The sequence below is a fragment of the Haliotis cracherodii genome, unplaced genomic scaffold (assembly GCF_022045235.1).
Source record: "Haliotis cracherodii isolate W230 unplaced genomic scaffold, xgHalCrac1.p SCAF_7, whole genome shotgun sequence".
Lineage (NCBI taxonomy): Eukaryota > Metazoa > Mollusca > Gastropoda > Lepetellida > Haliotidae > Haliotis > Haliotis cracherodii.
The window spans coordinates 36,228,774-36,249,431 of NW_027266330.1; the positions used below are offsets into that span (position 1 = coordinate 36,228,774).

General features: G+C 41.9%; 1 protein-coding gene across 1 annotated transcript; it reads right to left on the reverse strand.

The window, feature by feature from the left end:
* Nucleotides 1–1,061: 1,061 nt before the first annotated feature.
* LOC139447211 (sodium-coupled monocarboxylate transporter 1-like) lies at nt 1,062–18,799 on the reverse strand. Its single transcript, XM_071228435.1, has 16 exons — nt 18,458–18,799; nt 17,597–17,665; nt 16,220–16,271; nt 14,876–14,943; nt 14,448–14,528; nt 13,958–14,031; nt 13,121–13,258; nt 11,763–11,898; nt 8,979–9,067; nt 7,828–7,940; nt 6,752–6,822; nt 4,395–4,481; nt 3,548–3,771; nt 2,434–2,534; nt 1,379–1,479; nt 1,062–1,211 (listed from the first exon to the last, which is right to left on the reverse strand). The coding sequence occupies exons 1-16, from the start codon at nt 18,797–18,799 to the stop codon at nt 1,062–1,064; spliced, it is 1,896 nt and encodes a 631-aa protein (XP_071084536.1).
* Nucleotides 18,800–20,658: the final 1,859 nt, after the last annotated feature.

Consider the following 20,658-nt stretch of genomic DNA (forward strand, 5'->3'; position numbering starts at 1 on the left):
TACCTTGTACGGTTGCTCGTATAAATATATTTTCCTACCTCACACAAAACTGGCTTAGCGTTTCTTTTTTTAAGAGTATATATAATCGATATTTCACTCGAGTAAAATAACATGTAGAAATAGCGCTTAATGCCCGAACAACTTTCATAATAAGCGGAACATTTTTAATTTTCTAGTCAACCACACAATGTTCATCTTATCTGCAAAGTTAAGTGTTAACTTGTGGCTGTTCCACTCGTGCAAATACCAGTCACATGATAAGATTAACACTTTCTAGATCTGACAAGACAAGACAACTGTCCTCTATTGATTTCCCTGTTATAACATTGAGCAGATGATGATGATGATGATGATGATATGTATGTGTGTTTGTGTGTATTTACACGCCGCACTCAGCCATGTGCCAGCTATATCACTGCGGTCTGTAAATATTTGAGTCAACCCAGTGTCTGGCTTCATCAGTAACATCCCGTCTCGTCGGGTGCAATGGCAAGCATTCAGGCAAGGCACTGATCATGAGCCTGTGACCACCCGATTCAATGTAGTTGCTTTCTACGACTAGCCGACGATGAGATTTATACCGACGACATAAAGACGATTTGATATCTCTCCAAGGTATGTAAGATTGATGGACAACGCTCAGAGGCGCCAATACCGAGATGACACGCTTCGACCAATGTCCGAAAACCACGTGTTGAGCCGATAACCGATTGAAAACGAGGTTCCGCGTCATACGATTGTTTTAGCGCCTGATCTGATTTTTTCGATAATTTTTCCTATATCTCAGCACACACACCATTAGGAGAGCAATAGATATCCAATATCCCATATCAACACAGCATTCTCGGTTAAATTGTAGTCGTGCTATTTTACGAACGCTTCTCTCCGATGTCGAGGTACTGTCAACTCCATAACATTCTGTGATTACCCGAGATTGGAATCCAATGTGCTTTATAAGAAATAAGACGGACGTAGCTTGTCGTTCCACATAGTTGTTTACCGCCGAGGAGGACAGTTGCCTGTTTTTGCAGGTGCCTATCAAACTATCAACACACACAGGACTAAGTTTCGTCCTTTTTGGTGTGAGAGGGAACATCAGAAGCAGATCTGTCCTTGCCGGACGTAGCAAGCAGTGGTAGTTCTGTCTCGGCTGTTGGTCCGGTTTCTATTCCAATCACGGTTTTGTAGGTACTGTCCTGCGTTACAGCCTTCTGAAAAATATATGTGGGTAATTTATTTAGGAAGCATGAAACAGCCTTTACATTTATCAAATTACCAGCCTTTACGAAATACATTTAGCAGCACAAACTGTAGGAATCAAGTAGCATTCACGCACGTAGACGTGTCTGAACGACATATGGGAAATTCATGTGAATACCTCATCTATCTTGGTCTTTTTCCAGCAGTTCAGCATATTTCTGAGGACGTCAGATAGAAATATGACATAGCGAGGATCGAGGCTCCCATCTCTGTTAAACCCTGTCATAAACAAAATAAATGCCAAAATTGAATGACATAAACATCCAATGTTCATAACATTTGGAGAGGGTGGACGTTATATCAAATTATTTACATACCCATTAGATCTGGTGGTGAAATAGGGTTTAACGTCGCGTCCAAGATTATTGCACTTATATAGCGACGTGCATGCACACACACATGTTTGTGTGTGTGTGTGTGTGTGTGTGTGTGTGTGTGTGTGTGTGGCTGCTTGTACTAGTCCGGACTGGTGCCGATTTATAGTGCTAGCTCACTGAGATACCATGCCGCAGTTTAACATGAATACCCCACTCAGACACAGTATACTGACTCCGAGCCGACCAGCCCCTTAATGCCGAGCGCCAGACAGGGTAGCAACAAGTACCATCTTTTAACGTCTTTTGGTATGACACGGCCGGGGATCGAACCCCGGACCTTCCGCTCTCCGGGCGGACGCTCTATCACTAGACCACAGAGACGGTTCATTAGATATGAAGATTTATCAAGAGCTTACAATAATAATTTAAAATCCATCCGAAGGCATGTTGCTTTCAGCTGTGTTGAATAAAACATATTAAACCTTAAATCTGTCGACTTTTTGTTCCGAATGGAAACATGATAACAATAACTTAATTTCCAAATTGACGCATCAGTGACAAAATTTATGTCCGATGCAGTCCCTATTTTGACTTGCTCCATATGTTCTCGTGTTATTTCAGGTGAACAATTATGTATATACATAATTTGGTCTGAGGTATTCCAAAAGATAAAATTGTTCACTGGAGATGGTAGTATCCTGAAATTGTGATTAAAATATTTTATTTGGTGCCTCCTTTCAGAGAAAGAGATTGTATGTTTTGAAGCAGTGACGGAAATAATATGTTGTCTCCAACAAAAATACCAGAATCCCTCACACGCGATTTTTAGGTGGTCTCTCCCCTAAGTACTCCCTACCTGTCGCCCAGCTGACGAAGAACCCCACGATCAGCACGAAAGCGATGCCAAGAACGCTCAGCCACAGATACGACAGAGTGTATATGACATCGAACCCCGTGCTGGAACAAACAAGATGCTACATTTTAGAAGTGAAAGGACACCCGATTCGTTGCAACAGTTAAGAATGCTTGAGGTGCAGTGCCAGAAATATTTTTGCAGAATCTTCTCTGGAAACAAGTTACTGTATATTATATTCATGTTACATGCAACAGAGACATTTAGTCGCGTTCAGGATTATGGCGACGTGCACGTGTGTTGTTGTTTATGCTAGTGCTGACTGATGGCAGTTTTATAGTGTTAGCTCACTACCGCGAGATATCATACCACAGTTTAACATGGATAACACGCTTGCAGCCCAAGTATCAAGTTGTCCGGCTCCCCAGTATTCTCGGTGCCTTAGGTTTTGTACCTCCCAATCTGTTGACTGACATTGGGAGAGTACCCGGGTTTGCTACCAGGAATACAGCCCTTCTGACAATCTGGGTAATGCAGAAGGCTGCAGTGTTGGGGAGTGTTCACATTCTCCGAAAGTTCTCGGTGGGTTTGACTTGGAAGTGTTTGCTGGGAGAAGTCCCATTCGCTGTCTGGGCTGCGTGTAGAGGGGGCAAGGGCCCTGAGCTGATAATGATCCTAACCTGCCTGACTGTGCCAAGAGCAGCCAAATAATGTAAATAATGTAAATAATGTAATTAATGTAAATAATGTAAATAATAATAATAATAATAATAATAATAATAATAATAATAATAATAGTCCGCTTGTAAAGCACATAATTCCATACATAATGTATCCCCGCTCAACGGATCAGTGGGCACGCTATTTTTCATTCTCAGCTCCCTGGGGAGTATACAGCGATATCTCCCAGTAAGGCGCTAGAAGGTTAACAGTCACATTACCGGATATAACTATAACACTGTCCCAAACTGCATAAATACCACCTCACACCATCGAGACTAGGACAGGCTTATACTACCGACAAGCCAACGCACCGCGTGTATCTATTCAACCTGTTCCCTCATCACAATGGATAATTGATTTGTCCAATGTCCACTAAAGTTTATAACGCCCTTACACCGGTTCGGCGACATCTGCAGCGGTTGTTACGTCATACAGTCCTGCTGTTGACGTCAGGAGTCCTGTTGTATTCGTGATCAGTGACGTCATATTATCCACAGAGCACTGGTCAGTTGGGGCTGGTGCCAACCAAGGAGTCGGTCTCGTGGCTCCAGAGAACGTGGCAACAGCACATAGCCACATCATCAGCGCAGTACTCACAACGGTAGCAGTTATAGCTCCCTGTGAAAACCCAATGTATGAAAACTAATATACATTTGAATATTATTTTTTTGTTTGTTTGTTTGTTTGTTTGTTTCTTGTGTAACGCAGCACTCAGCAATATTCCAGCTATATGACGGCGGTTTGTGAATAATCGAGTCTGGACAAGACAATCCAGTGATTGACACCATGAGCATCGATCCACGCAATTAGGATACGATGACATGCAACAACCAGGTCAGCGAGTCTGACCACACGATCCTGTTACTCGCCAATTATGGCAGGCATGGGTTGCTGAAGGCCTATTCTACCCCGGAGGGATCCACGTAATGTGGATATGATGACAAGTAATTAACCAAGGCACCTCGTCCCACCCTTGATCCATTTAGTCACCTCTTGCGACAAGCACAGGTTGCTGTCTTTACGGGTTTTTTGTACCTGTGTCAGCAAACTGTGTCGATGAATGCTCAACGTGATTATCGGAGCATCGATCCACGCAATTGCAAAACGATTACAAAGTAAGAAAGCCTGACCACCGTATCCCGTTAGTCGTCTCTTACGACAAGCATAGTCACCTTTTACAGCAAGCATTGGTTACTGAAGACCGGATCTTCACGGGTCTGAAATAATAATGGATTACTTGCTTTAGCGTTAGCCCATGGGCAGAGAGATGCGAGGAGAAACAGGCCGCATAGAGGGCCATTGAAGGCAGATAAGATCGTCGTCGCAATCTGAAACAAGTATCATGTTTCTTACATAATTACAATCATGTAAAACGTCAACGCTAGAGAATCGTCAATTCCAATTATCCGCCGAAACAGATTCCACTGGACTCAAAAAGCAAAACAGCGGTGACGCCAAGTGTCCGCAAAAAGGATAAACATGATTGTTCTGCCTGTCCGTCACGCCGTCTTTTGTAGGCCTGAATATTTTAACTGGGGTGAGTGAGTAAACGATGTTTAAATCCGGGGTAACCAATAATCCATCTATAGTATGACGACATGTAAATAATCTAGACACTGATTATGATTGTTCTGCCTGTCCGTCACGCCGTTGTTTTGTAGGCCTGAATATTTTAACTTGAGTAAGTGAGTAAACGATGTTTAAATCCGGGGTTACCAATATTCAATCTTTTGCATGACAACCTGTAAATAATCGAGATTCTTTTATACATTTATCATGTGAATGAGACCTGAATTAATTTGTGTTGAAAAAAACATTTAGTATCTCCCAGTGTGATATTGCTGAACTATTTCTAAAAGCGACGTAACAACATATTCACTCACTCACTCATATAGACATAATAATGCTTTTAAAATTTACATTTCCAAGTTTGACACATCAGTGATGCAATTCTCTATATTGACTTGTACCGTATGTTCCCGTGTTTGTTTTTTTCAGGTGAACAGTTGACTTGCCTTTGCATGTGTTTGTGACAGGTGCCACCGGATGGGCAGGATACGCTCATCTTTTGTCAGACACCTGGCATCAACCCTATTTCATAGTGATTCATAAACACATGTCTCTGATAGACTCGTAATCGTACAATGATTTCTTATGATAATGGTTACGGAAATCGTTATGTCGCCGTTATATCAATTACACGATTTACACTTACAATGACACTAAATGTAGATTTTAGTTTTTTGTTTTCAGGAAGCATTTTAGAAACGTTTGACCATGAGCAAATCTTTGACCCAAGCTGTTTTTATCACTTGAACTTGGAAAAAATGTATTTTTTTACATATCGATATCCTATCTCGTCCTTTCATATTAAAACGATGAAGAAACATTCGTTTTATGTTTTCGGGAAGCATTTGATAGAAAAAAAATATTTCCATGAGCAAAAGTCTTTGGCCCAAACTGTTTTTTTCTCTTGAAGTTGTAAATAATGTCATTTTTGTGTCAATATTCTGCCCCGTCGTTGTATGTATATAAAACGGTTTGTAAACATTCTTTTGTTCAACGTTACTGTCATTTACAGACACATGGCCACAGTTAAATAACTTCCATCATAACAAGTGACTGGCAATGATGAATTCATTAAGAATAAATGTCAATAAAGGAATAATACATTTTCAGCACAAGTGAAACATCCTTTTGTTTTTCCTCTTTGCACAAGCCTATTATCTAAACGGTCGCCAAAATGATGCGAATCAGATATTTCAGCAATGAAAACATTATACACTTCCTGCGTGAGTGTTCCTCCAATGAGGAATATAAGAATAAAAACATTATACACCACCTGCGTGAGTGTTCCTCCAATGAGGAATAAAAGAATGAAAACATTATACACTACCTGCGTGAGTGTTCCTCCAATGAGGAATATAAGAATAAAAACATTATACACTATCTGCGTGCGTGTTCCTCCAATGAGGAATATAAGAATGAAAACATTATACACCACCTGCGTGAGTATTCCTCCAATGAGGAATATCGGAATGAAAACATTATACACCACCTGCGTGAGAGCACCTCCAATAAGGAATATAAGAATGAAGACATTATACACCACCTGCGTGAGTGTTCCTCCAATGAGGAATATAAGAATAAAAACATTATACACTATCTGCGTGCGTGTTCCTCCAATGAGGAATATAAGAATAAAAACATTATACACTATCTGCGTGCGTGTTCCTCCAATGAGGAATATAAGAATGAAAACATTATACACCACCTGCGTGAGTATTCCTCCAATGAGGAATATCGGAATGAAAACATTATACACTACCTGCGTGAGAGCACCTCCAATAAGGAATATAAGAATGAAAACATTATACACCACATGCGTGAGAGCTCCTCCAATAAGGAATATAAGAATGAAAACATTATACACCACCTGCGTGAGTGTTCCTCCAATGAGGAATAAAAGAATGAAAACATATTACACCACATGCGTGAGAGCTCCTCGAATTAGGAATATCGGAATGGAAACATTATACACCACCTGCGTGAATATTCCTCCAATGAGGAATATAAGAATAAAAACATTATACACCACCTGCGTGAGTGTTCCTCCAATGAGGGAAATGAGTATGGCCACTCCACAGGCTAAGAGACCGAACACAACCACTGAAAATAAAATGATCAGTGTAATACAATTTGCTTCTCTGAAAACCGCGATTCGCTGAGCAGAGTTGCGTCCCTATACCTAAACCACGCCAGAAACCTATATTTGTGGGTTCGAATCCCGGTTCGCCCCGATTATGTTTCTAGGTTTGTCAGCACCATACCCGTGCTCGTGGGTTTCACCGAAGTGGTAAACGTCTGAGACCTGCATCACTTGGGGCTTTCCTCCCACATTAAGATGACACGCCGTGATATAACTGGGATACTTTTAAAAGCGGCGTTAACCCCAACTCACTCACTCACTCTCTGAAAAGAGTAGCTTACGGTATGGCACATGTTACCCCGACATCACACACACGCCAACACGCATACTTACACACAAACATATTCATACTATTAACGCCTCAAGTCATCCAATTTTGTTAGGGACCGATTTTTTGCAAGAGTGTGGGTGTGTCCACATGGTTGAGTTATATGAAGTCAAAACGTCGCCTAAACAATTATTGCACTTAAAAAGCGACGTACATGCACGTGTGTGTATGGCTGCTTTCACTAACCCGGAGCTACGCTTGCTTTATGTTGTACCAGCCCAATGAGATACCGCTCCTCTGCTCACAGTTTATCTTGAATACCCTGCTCAGTCACATTACACAGTGCCGACCAGTCCTTGTTTTTTGCTCTTTAAGTGCCAGGCATAATATAAACGAATATTATTTCAACACTGCCTCAAAACATACATTGTTTTACACAAAATACATTATTTTCAGAACATTTAGCGTGTCTCGTGGAAAATAATTATATTTCTTTGGGCTGATCTGAGGCCAAATCATTTTCCACATCATTTTCGGGATGCAATTATATTCAAAAATCGCTCAGCCCCTCGTCAGGTGCATGTGTCACCTATGCAAATGCTGTCCCACTAAATGATGCATTGTGAAAGTAGGACAGCCTCAATATGCATGAACTACGTGAAGCATAACATGTCACTAAACGTGAGGTAACATTCACCTGATACTTTAGCTATCACCGTTGCTGTCACGTCGGAAACGTTTGGTAGTCGAGGCTTGAGAATGTCCTCCCAGGTCATCGCTGACAGGCTGGAGAGTCCAGATGAAATTGTGCTGTTGAAAGAATACATGTGGTTCTCCCTTAAATGTTTTAGTTACATATATCGCGAATCAGTCCAGTATATGTTCTGTTCGTATTATGTAGATGGTAGGTTTTTGCATGAATAGGAGTGTTTGAGTGAGTATGGTTTTACGCTTTTAGCAATATTCCGCTATCAGGTTCATGGAAGGGGACGCCTGAAACATCATGATTAAGAAAGTAGACGATCTTCATATGGGGGGTAAATTTGATATTTCTTTTTTATTGAAAATTTGAAAATGATTTTTTTATTTCTATTTATTATTTCACTGTAGCATAGGATTTGAATGTTGCAAAATGATAAGACTTATTTATATTACATTAACAGTGGTTATGCATTCTGCTTAATGACGACGGTGAATCATACCTGAATCATAATAACTGTGAATTGGCCTTGTTTAAAGTAACGCATTGTCTTCTGGACATGTATTGTATAGGGTGAATGTACAGCGTCGCTCCACATGTCGGAAACAATGACATACAGAACCAAGCTCCCAACATACAGTGCAATTAAGTACGGGATTTAATGCTTCTCACCAAGTACTGAGTCAAGAGTCGTGTTTTATTCCAGAAATTTATTAAAAAGTTATAACAGTCGCCACACGTCCTAAAAAGCAAATAAGTTTATAATGGAAACATAAACACATCTTGCCTCGGGAAGATGATAAACGCTGCTCATGTGAAGATTTCCGAGACAATAAATACCCCACAGACACACTGAATAAGTCGGGCCGGGAGGGTCCAGTACACAACCTGCCTTAAAGATGCACTGAATATAGCGACCAGGAAGAGTCTAGGTATAAGCTACCGCAAAACGCCACTGAGAACATGGAGAGTCCAGTAGACTACCTACCTTAAAGGTGCATTGAATAACGCGACCAAGAAGATTCCAGGCAGAACTTACTATAAAAAACAACCTTGCATTACTTACATTAAATACGTGCCAGGAAGAATTCAGGCACAGCCTACCTTAAAGACACACTGGGACAAGGGAGAGTCCTGGAATGACCTACCTTAAAGACGCACTGAATAAAGCGGCCAGGAAGAGTCCAGGCATTCCGGGAAAGCCCCGGAAAATATCCATTACCATATATGGTATAATCTAAAAGAAACAAAAAAATTATGAAAAACAGGCAAGATGGAGTTGTCATGTGACAGAGTGTCTCCGTGAGAGAGTGTCTGGCTGGAGATGATTCATCCCTCGAAGGTATGACAGTGTATGGAGAGAGAGTGTCTGACAAGAGATCCTTGAGCCTTCGAAAGTATGACAGTGTATGGTGAGAGTGTCTGACAAGAGATCCTTGAGCCTTCGAAAGTATGACAGTGTATGGGTGAGAGAGTGTCTGACAAGAGATCCTTGAGCCTTCGAAAGTATGACAGTGTATGGGTAAGAGAGTGTCTGACAAGAGATCCTTGAGCCCTCGAAGGTATGACAGTGTATGGTGAGAGTGTCTGACAAGAGATCCTTGAGCCCTCGAAGGTATGACAGTGTATGGGCGAGAGAGTGTCTGACAAGAGATCCTTGAACCCTCGAAGGAATGACAGTGTATGGGTGAAAGAGAGTGTCTGACAAGAGATCCTTGAACCCTCGAAGGAATGACAGTGTATGGGTGAAAGAGAGTCTGACAAGAGATCCTTGAGCCCTCGAAGGTATGACAGTGTATAGATGAGAGATCTATAGTGTCTGAGAAGAGATCCTTGAGCCCTCGAAGGAATGACAGTGTATGGGCGAGAGAGGGTCTAACAAGTGATCCTGCACCCCTCGAAGGAATGACAGTGTATGGGCGAGAGAGGGTCTAACAAGTGATCCTGCAGCCCTCGAAGGAATGACAGTGTATGGGCGAGAGAGGGTCTAACAAGTGATCCTGCACCCCTCGAAGGAATGACAGTGTATGGGCGAGAGAGGGTCTAACAAGTGATCCTGCAGCCCTCGAAGGAATGACAGTGTATTGGCGAGAGAGGGTCTAACAAGTGATCCTGCACCCCTCGAAGGAATGACAGTGTATGGGCGAGAGAGGGTCTAACAAGTGATCCTGCAGCCCTCGAAGGAATGACAGTGTATGGGCGAGAGAGGGTCTAACAAGTGATCCTGCAGCCCTCGAAGGAATGACAGTGTATGGGCGAGAGAGGGTCTAACAAGTGATCCTGCACCCCTCGAAGGAATGACAGTGTATGGGCGAGAGAGGGTCTAACAAGTGATCCTGCACCCCTCGAAGGAGTGACAGTTTATGAATGAGACAGTATAAGTATATAAGTGTATAAGTTCGAGAGCAGGAGATCCTTGAGCCCTCGAAATAATGAGTGTTTGGGCGAGAGAGTGTCCGACAGGAGATCATTAAGCCCTCGAAGGAATGACAGTGTATGGGTTCGAGAGCAGGAGATCCTTGAGCCCTCGAAGTAATGAGTGTTTTGGTGAGAGAGCGTCTGACAGGAGATCATTCAGCCCTCGAAGGAATGACCGTGTATGGGTTCGAGAGCAGGAGATCCTTGAGTGCTCGAAGTGATGAGTGTTTTGGTGAGAGAGCGTCTGACAGGAGATCATTCAGCCGTCGAAGGAATGACATTGTATGGGTGAGAGAGCAGGAGATCCTTGAGCCCTCGAAGTAATGAGTGTTTGGGTGAGAGAGTGTCCGACAAGAGATCATTCAGCTCTCGAAGGTATTACAGAGTGTCCGTAAAGTATTTCTAACTGTGATGTTCCATTTTAGTGAAGAAAGTTGTTATGCCAAAAGAGTCTTGCAGTTGTTGTGTAATTGACTCCACTCAAAACAGTTTCACGCTTTGAGTTGTTTGCAATAAGTTAAAAGCAACCATGTGGTTGCAGTGTTGGGTCGGCACAGTATGGGCTCGGTTTCGTGTCGAGCCCTCAGATCACTCCTTTCTCATATCCCCACTGGGGCATCCTTACTTACTCACTATGACAGCCTGGCATTCAGGATGAACGCTCAACAGCTGTTTACACACAGAGGACTAAATAAATGACAATTTTGTCTAAATAATAATTTATATTCCTGTTGAACTCTTGCCACTATCTCAAGCTGGCCAACTTGATTGTACCAAGTAACATGCATATGATAAGCAGTGTCTGTTAAGGATATCAATATCTATCCAATATATCTTGTAATATACCTAACTTTTGCTTTTTAAAATTGAGGTGAAATGGGGTTGAGCATCGAAAGTTAGTGTATGTGCTTGTGTGTGTTTCTGCTTGTACTAGTCCAGACTAATGCCGTTTTTAGAGTGCTAACCAACTCAGATACCATGCCGCAGTTTAACATGAATACCCCACTCAGTGTACTGCCTCCAAGCCAACAAGTCTTTGTTAAAGACCCTTAATGCCGAGCACTCGCATGGTAACAACAAGTACCATCTTGTTACGTGTTTTGGTATGACGCAGCAGGGGATCGAACCCCCGACCTTCCGCTCTCCGGGCCAACGCCCTACCACTAAGCCACGGAGGCAGTTTTACTTTATTCAAGTTCAGCGATTTTTTATAGGTTGTCATAATGTGTTTGGTTAATTAACATCAAAACACAATAACGACTCTGAAACATTCGTGGATCCAAAGGGCAAGGTTCCGCAATCATATCTTTTTCAGCCTCCTTACCATCATGTAAAATGCCATTTACCTCAACCAATTCGTAACATGTTTTCAACAAACACCAATTAATTGACAAAATCTGGCTAAATCAAACCCAAATTGTTGCCAGATCTATGTCAATGGATGGTTCTCTCACTTCTACTGTATCCGCACTTGCGATGCTGCACTTGCTTAATGATCAAATAAACCAACAGACCTGGTTCGGATTGTGTATTTGTCCGGACTCCAAAGGGTCACATCTGACGTTCACGTAGTAGGCGTATGCGACGATGCCCTCGATCATGGCCACTGTCAGTGTTATCCAGAACGCAGGACTCACAATCAGCATCACTCTGAAGCACAGAGATATCATAGCAACGTTATACAGGTGTTCCAGTCGATGCCTGAATTCAGTTACCATTGAAAATGACAAACAATATCACTTGACAAAAATTGTCTTATTCACGCATTCACTTTACAAATTGCTTGTACATTTAAAACCTTTTTTTGCAAATTAACTGAGGAGCGTATTATTTTTATTGATTTGCTGAATCCAATTCTCCTTTGCTTGCAAAGAACAAAACAATTTGATGTCAATCCCTGGCATAAAATAACTGAAATAGGTAAAAACCATTTATTTGACAATGGCGTAGAGGCCCACTGAAGATTGTGGGCTTACAGTTTGTTCCCAGCAAGTCGAAAGAGGCGACTAAATGTTTGTTTATTTGTTGGTTTGTTGCTTAACGCCGCGACCCGTGAAGATTCCGGTGTAGAATAGGTCTTCAGCAACCCATGCTTGCCGTAAAAGGCGACTATGCTTGTCGTAAGAGGCGACTAATGGGATCGTGTGGTCAGGCTCGCTGACCTGGTTGATGCATGCCATCGATCCCAATTGCGTGGATCGATGCTCATGATATTAATCACTGGATTGTCTGGTCCAGAATCTATTATTTACAAAGAGCCGTCATATAGCTGGAATATTGCTGAGTGCTCACTCAATGAACGTTCATACTCCAGTGAACTCGCACAAAGTGAAGGTAGATTCTTATATGCTTATGATACAGTCAGAATCGTTCAGTTGACTCAATTGCTGTTGTCATCACTGATTTTTAGTGGTCCATTCACATCTTTTCCACAGCTGTTTGCCCTTTACGCCAAGTGGGGTCTGTTTGGGCAGAAAATTAAGGCTTGTTGTTCTTTTGTATTGACAGATTATATGTTATGAATATGGACTAGGTTATGGCGCTTTCATTAACTAATTGGTTATTGCCGATGGTGATTTACTAACCTACAAAAAGATTGCGACTATAAACACATGTGATAGTATTTATGTAACATTAAAACAATGATATCTATTTAATATTGTCTTTTTTAAGATAATTACAGGAAGTGCGAATAAAATACAGTAAACTACATTTATAAAGAACTCAACGGGACCACTAATGTTATTTCCGAACTTCGTTATAAACATATATACAGCAAATACCCGGTACCCAAAAACAGTTCGTTATATCCGTCAGTTGGTTAGTAGCGTGTTCGTTATAAACGTAGTTTTCAGTTACTGCTGAGACTCACTTCTTGGCTGCTGCGAGGGTAGGCGTGGAACAGACCCTCTGTATAGTGGACTGGTTAAAGATCAGGCCGGAAGACCGAGCGAATGTCCCCAGAAACAGTCCCCAGAACGTGTGACGGACAGTCGGGTCCATGTCAAAACTAGGTGACAACATCATGGATTGTTAGACAACGTCCCGTGGAAAAAAGTAGTGTGTTGTTGATCAGTAAGTTTAGGCTGAGTGAGTATTTCTCCTTCTACATTTCATGCTAACAAACGGACATGTACATTTTAACAGAAGTAGGGTCTTGAATTTGACTTGCAACTGAGTTGCAGCAACTTCATTGAGACAAGGAGCAGCGCTGTTGCCTCGTGGTAAAGTATTCGCTCATCACGCCAGCTTAGGCTCTGTACACTGCAGTGTGAGTCGATTTCTGGTGTCCCCCGCAGTGATATTGCTGGAATATTTCACTTACTCACTCAACATAAATGATCACAATCACAATTTGTTCAATATTTTTGCAAGGTTTTATTTCATAGGTCCACGTAATTGTGCATATCACCCTCAAAAGAGGCGGTTGTGTTTGTCGTAAGAGACGACTAACGGCATCGGGTGGTCAGGTTCGCTCACTTGGTTGGTGCATGTCATCGTATCCCATTTGCGTGCATAGATGCTCATAATATCGGTCACTGGATTATCTGGTTATTACATACTGCTGCTATATAGCTGGAATATTGATGAGTGCGGCATTAAACACAAACAAAACAGTTCAATCACAAATTGTGCATGTATTATATCTGAATATGTTGAAAATTTATTAAATGAATAAATATCATTTGAAGAAACTGTCAAATCTTACTTAAAGAAATTCAGGCGTCCTCCCTTAGCCGCAGTGGTCCACACAGCCTTGATTCCACCTGCGTCAATTGTGCCCTGAAATACGATACACAGATTCTTTTAAAAAAGGCCAATATTTTTATCCCCACAGGGAACATTTTCATGCTGATTGGTCGAAATCGGCTTCTTCGATGATAATGTAAGTGACATATTATATTACAGGAATACAGGAAATAACACTTAAGCATTAACGTATATCTCGTGACTACCTTTCGTATCCCTATTTGAGGAGGTCGGGTAGCCTAGTGGTTAAAGCGTTCTCTCGTCACGCCGAAGACCCGGGTTCGATTCCCGACATTGGTACAATGGGTGAAGCCCATTTTGGTTGAAAATGTAAAACATTTAGCTCGGGCTTTTCCCTCGCTCGCGGTTTTACCTTTCAACCCAAATCGAGGAGGCGTGTTTTATCCTGTACTTACAACGCAGTTTCATGACATTCCTAGGAGGCCTACCTTGATGATGACGGAGAGCATGCCCGCAAACATCACGACAGCCTGAAAGACATCAGTCCAGATGACCGCTTTCAGTCCGCCCTGCAAACAATACACCCGTTCCAGTAACATTGCTCATAAGGATTGGGCCGATCCTGGTTCATACAATTTAAGATTAAAGCTACTTCTCAGATATATTCAACTATTGTCAAATAACAATTATTTCTAAAGGTTGTTCCATGTTCTGGCGTTTATAAGATTTCAATTTGACCCTTTTTTGGATAAAATACTTTAATGGACAGGTAAACCTTGATTTGCAAAGTATTGCTCTTGGTTCGTCAAAATAAACCGGTTGGGTTGAAAATTTTACCCACAAAATATAACATGTATGAATAAAATAGGATTGACGTATTGATAATTATTTTTGAGAATTAGTGGTCATTTCTCACCATGGCTGTGTATACAATAGCAGCAGCTGCAACCAGGAAGATGGACCCTGTCTGGGGAAATCCCGTCACTATAAATAGAACAAGATTTTATTCCTTCAAGATGTTACAACTGTCCGATCAAGGTGCCGGCACGTTATTTTGGCGCGGACAACGTATGCTTGCTACCTTATCTTAGAGATGACAGGGGCGAAATATGCATTGTAGCAGAAAAGAAATTGTTTTACACATAAAAAGCACAATTTGTTTATAAGTACTAGTAAACCTCATATTTTCTGTCTTTGCAGTGAATTATTCATTCATGATATTTATTGTCTAACATGAAAATCGGAATCTTTACGCACTTTAGGATTTTAGTGGTAGATGTATTGTGATGTAAGCAAACCCTGCTCTCAAAATTATTCTAATTATAACGATAGGTCGGCTCGCGTTAAAATATGAAAATATACATGACCATCACATACTGTATTAACACACATAAGTAATATTATCGATATATGTATATGTATATTACTCATAATTTATTTTAACACATAAACAACTAATATTTGTTACAGATAAAATCTCACATAAACGGTCCCAAAGTGCAGGAAATAGCCTTAAATATATTTTTTTTAAAATTCCGGGTGGCATGCCCCCAAACCAAGCCGTTTTGCGTCTTCGTAACATTGGTTTTGCTTTCACTTAAAACTACCCTTGTTGCACCCTTGGATGGAATGTGTTCTTGTATGAGGTCACTGATATATTTGGGTGCAATGAGTGCGTTATATTTCAGCAACATGACGTCATGTCGGCGCAACGTTGGAGGAAAGTCTGAACTGTCTGAATGCAGGTCTGAGATGTTTACAACTTTGCTGGAACCCATGAACACGGGTATGGTGTGGCGAGCACAATATAATCAGGACGAATCTTTATTCGGAGCCGCGATTCGCTCTGCAGAGTTACGTCACTTAGGCACGCCAGAAACGTATGATTGTGGGTTCGAATCCCGGTTCGCCCCGATTATGTTTCTAGGTTTGTGATCAGCACCATATCCCCGCTCGTGGGTTTCACCGAAGTGGTAAACGTCTTAGACCTGACTCACTTCGGGCTTTCCTCCCACATTAAGTTGACACGCCGTGATATGACTGGAATACTGTTACAATCGGCGTTAACCCCCCCCCCCCCCCCCCCCCCTCTCTCTCTCTCTCTCACACACACACACACACTCATCTTTATTCGTCGCTAGCAGGGCGAGAATGATGGCTGGACAATTCGTTTCTTCCCTGTCATAGATTAACTAATAAACAACATTATAACCATAGCACTTTTGTTCAGATAATTTAATGTTTTCAAACATACACGTACCTGCCTCCAGTGCTATAGCTGGGCCAAACATCACTACACCCATGTAGAAAACCTGGAATGGTATAATAGTTTGAACTCCGGTGAGATGTTTGATTTGATGTTTCTTGTTTAAGGACGGATTCAGAAATATTCAATCTATATAACGGCGGGGTGAGAACAATTGAGTCTGGACCTGACAAGCCAGTAATTGATAACATAAGCGACGACAAGCATCAACAAAGTCACCGAGCTTGACCACCCGATCCTGTTAGTCCCCTCTTACAATAGGTAAAGTTACCTCTTACAGCAAGCATGGGCTGCTGATGATTGCACTTATTTTGCGACGTGCATGCACGTGCGTGTGTGGCTGCGTGCACTAGTCCGGATCAATGCATATTTGATAGTGCGAGCCCGCTGAGATACGATGGCTCAGTTTCACAAAAAATCTGCCTAGTCACAGTCTTGCGACTGCACCACTCCCCTCTAGTCACAGTCTAGTGACGGCACCGCTCCTCTCTAGTCACAGTCTAGTGATGGCACCGCTCCACTCTAGTCACAGTCTAGTGACTGCACCGCTCCCCTCTAGTCACAGTCTAGTGACGGCACCGCTCCAAATCTAGTCACAGTCTAGCGACTGCACCGCTCCACTCTAGTCACAGTCTAGTGACGGCACCGCTTCCCTCTAGTCACTGTCTTGTGACTGTACGGCTCCCCTCTAGTCACTGTCTAGTGCCTGCACCGCTCCCCTCTAGTCACAGTCTAGTGACGGCACCGCTCCACTCTAGTCACAGTCTAGTGACGGCACCGCTCCACTCTAGTCACAGTCTAGTGACGGCACCACTCCCCTCTAGTCACAGTCTAGTGACTGCACCGCTCCACTCTAGTCACAGTCTAGTGACTGCACGGCTCCACTCTAGTTACAGTCTAGTGACGGCACCACTCCCCTCTAGTCACAGTCTAGTGACGGCACCGCTCCACTCTAGTCACAGTCTAGTGACTGTACGGCTCCCCTCTAGTCACAGTCAAGTGATGGCACCGCTCCACTCTAGTCACAGTCTAGTGACGGCCCCGCTCCCCTCTAGTCACAGTCTAGTGACGGCACCACTCCACTCTAGTCACAGTCTAGTGACGGCCCCGCTCCCCTCTAGTCACAGTCTAGTGACGGCACCACTCCACTCTAGTCACAGTCTAGTGACGGCACCGCTCCACTCTAGTCACAGTCTAGTGACAGCACCGCCCCCCCCCCCCCCCCCCCCCCGAATGACAAAATATAAACATAATTATTATGAGATTTAATTTTGAAATTGCATTATTGTAGTTTGTATATGTTGATAAGCTGCTACTATAACCCAGAAATTAGCGTATGGATCGTTCCTATACGTATCTGTCCGTACTTACGTATGATAGAACGCCAAGGGTAGTTCCCAGTTGACGGATCGTACGTGATTTAAACCGCCCATCCAAATACTGAAAACATAAAATAAATATATTAGTGATTCAGGTAACGTAAACCTTAATAAAATTTTAAGTACTCATTAAATACTCCTATATTCATATTGCTTTTCACTCTTTACGTACGTAATTGAGATGAGTGATTGAGTGATTACTGCACTGTCAAATCTGATTAAACATCACAAGTTTTACAGACCGCCTCCTTAGTGTAGTGGTAGAGCGTCCGCCTGGAGAGCGGAAGATCCGGGGTTCAATCCCAAAAGACGTTAAAAGATGGTACTTGTTGTTACCCTGTCTGGCGCTCGGCATTCAGTGGCTAAATAAGAACTGGTCGGCTCGGAATCAGTATACTGTGTCTGAGTTGGGTATTCATGTTAAACTGCTGCATGGTATCTCAGTGAGCTAGCACTATAAATCGGCATCAGTCTGGACTAGTACAAGCAGCCACACACACACACGTGTATGCACGTCGCTATATAAGTGCAATAATCTTGGACGCGACATTAACCCCATTTCACCTCAACTCACATGTTTGATTCCAGTACGATAACTAATTACGTGATGATCTGACAACCCCTCCAAAGACGGTAGCTATAATGTGATCGCCCAGTCTAAATAAATGATACATGGGTTCTTGAGCAACAATGTAATGGTGCGGCTGTTATTATTTACATTCGGAACTGATGGTTTTACTTTCTTTGCGAGATACACAACGCAGGTCTCATACCGAGATTCGATGCTGATTGGCTGATTGGAAAGATTTCCTGACGCGTCTAAACTAGTTCCGCTGTATTAATGTGAACTTACCTCGTAAGCGCTTGTAAGTTTCAGGGGATGAATCAGTGGTATCATCAACACCCTGCATATCAGAAATGCCGCCATGAAACCAAAAAGAGCTATAAAAAGCTGAGCTCCATATACGTATACTTCTGCCGGATAGCCCAGCATCATGATCGACGACTCAAACGACACCATGAGCGACACAGCAACGGGGAGAAACTTCATGGCACGTCCTCCCACCAGAAACTCGGAAGTTGTTCGCTGACGTCCGCCAGACATGGCAAAGTAAAGTCCTATGCCGAGCGAGATGAGGATGGTGGCGCCGAACACCACGTAGTCGACGATGTGGAAGCTGTGTCTGCTGGCCATTTTAATTCGTTTCTCTTCCTATCGATCCAAGTGAGTCTTTGCAAGGGATGAGTCTTGTGATGCTTGGATGCGTTTATGATGCGTTGGAAACTTTTCTGATGCTCAGAGAAATCTGGGGATGCCTGACAATCTCTTGGGACGGGTATGCCTGTCTTGGAATGCGTTGGGATATATTGGGATGCGCTTAAAGGCCTTGAGAAAACAAGGTCTTGCGGTGTCTAGGAATGTCTTGGGGTTTTCGAAAATTCTTGCAGTATATGGAAAGGTCTTTGGATGCTAAGGTAAGAAGGCAATCTGAAGATTTGATACCATCGGTGTGGACTTCAATGTGTTGAGAACACTCTTGCCATCTCTGGACGATGTCGTTCCTCTGTGCTACGTTGCATTAGATGCCCTTGTTACTCTCAAGATAGACTTGGCATTGGGAAACATTCTGTTGGGATTAAAACACAAATATATAAGCATACGTGTACACAATGTACCTTTACCTACATCATACATCGTTTTCTATAAACTATGGAGAATTTAGGTGAGTATGGTTGAGTATGAATAAGTATTCGCAAATTAGATGACATCCAAAGTAACAGTATATTCGTCTTTTAAATAATTAGACATTCATTGTCGGGCCTTAAAGTGGAGTACAGGAAGTTAAACACGCCAACCTCAGTTCTGCACCAAATGGCAATTGAAAATATTTATGGTAACGTTCAGGATTAGTAATGGTGCTAAATAAACAAGATTAATATTTAAAAAAAATATGGTCAGTTTTAATTATTGGGTGGATGTCGATTTTAAAAGAATCCATCAAAATCTCACACAGTATTATCAAATCATGGCGGCAATGTGTGCACTGCACCCTCCATGTTTAAAGCAGTTGCCGTCACAACTAATTGTAATGGACCATGTAGAAGCACGGTTGTCGGCGTGTAATCGCAACTTAGTCACACGGGTCTCGGAGCTTGGAGTAAAGCAGTACGTCGTACAAATAGCAAACTAAATGTTATAGATTGTAACAGTAAAATAAGTAGCCGTTACACATTCGTCAACCCGTGACGGCCCGGTGTAGAAAAGTTCTTCAGCAACCTTTGCTTGCCGTAAGAGGCGGGGCTGAATTATTTATCAACATATGCAGCAACAGAAGCTAAAAGGATTATTGTCTGGTGTACCCGTGAGTATGTAACAAATAAATCATTTAAAACATGCATTTCTTAAAGAAATAATAATGTTGTCTTCAATGAGAATAATAAAATAGCTTCAAATGCGATCTAGTTGATTTTATATAAAATAGTTTTCAATGTCAAAGTAAAAAAAAGAAATCCATTTAATATTTTTAGGTATTGAACACCAAAATATCATATCCCTCCTGACAGAAGTAGAAATGCATATTCAGGAATAACCCCAAAATCACGGTCCTAAAAGTTGAAAATACAAATCATTATCTGATTATGTTATGCAAGACACAAACTAGATATAAAAACACATAAAAAGTATGCATTATAGAACCAAAGAAATATTAAACCACTTCGGACAGTAGGGACAAATGCATATTTTGAAATAGCCATCGGATGTGTCCGAAGGAAAAATGCATATTTTGGAATTACCAAATAAACCCCACTCTTGGAAGATTTAAATGAAATGTGTATCTTAATGAGCGTGAACATCTTTCAATATCAGAAGAAACATTTACAATATGTTAATTATAAGAAACCACAACTGTAAAGATTTAGTTGAATCATACAACAGAAACAGACGCATACTACCTCTGTCCAAATGAATGTTTCTTATGACCGGTGCCACACATCTGTGCCTCGGGAAATAACGCTTCTGTCTCGTCATAGTGATTTGAATGAAATATTTGC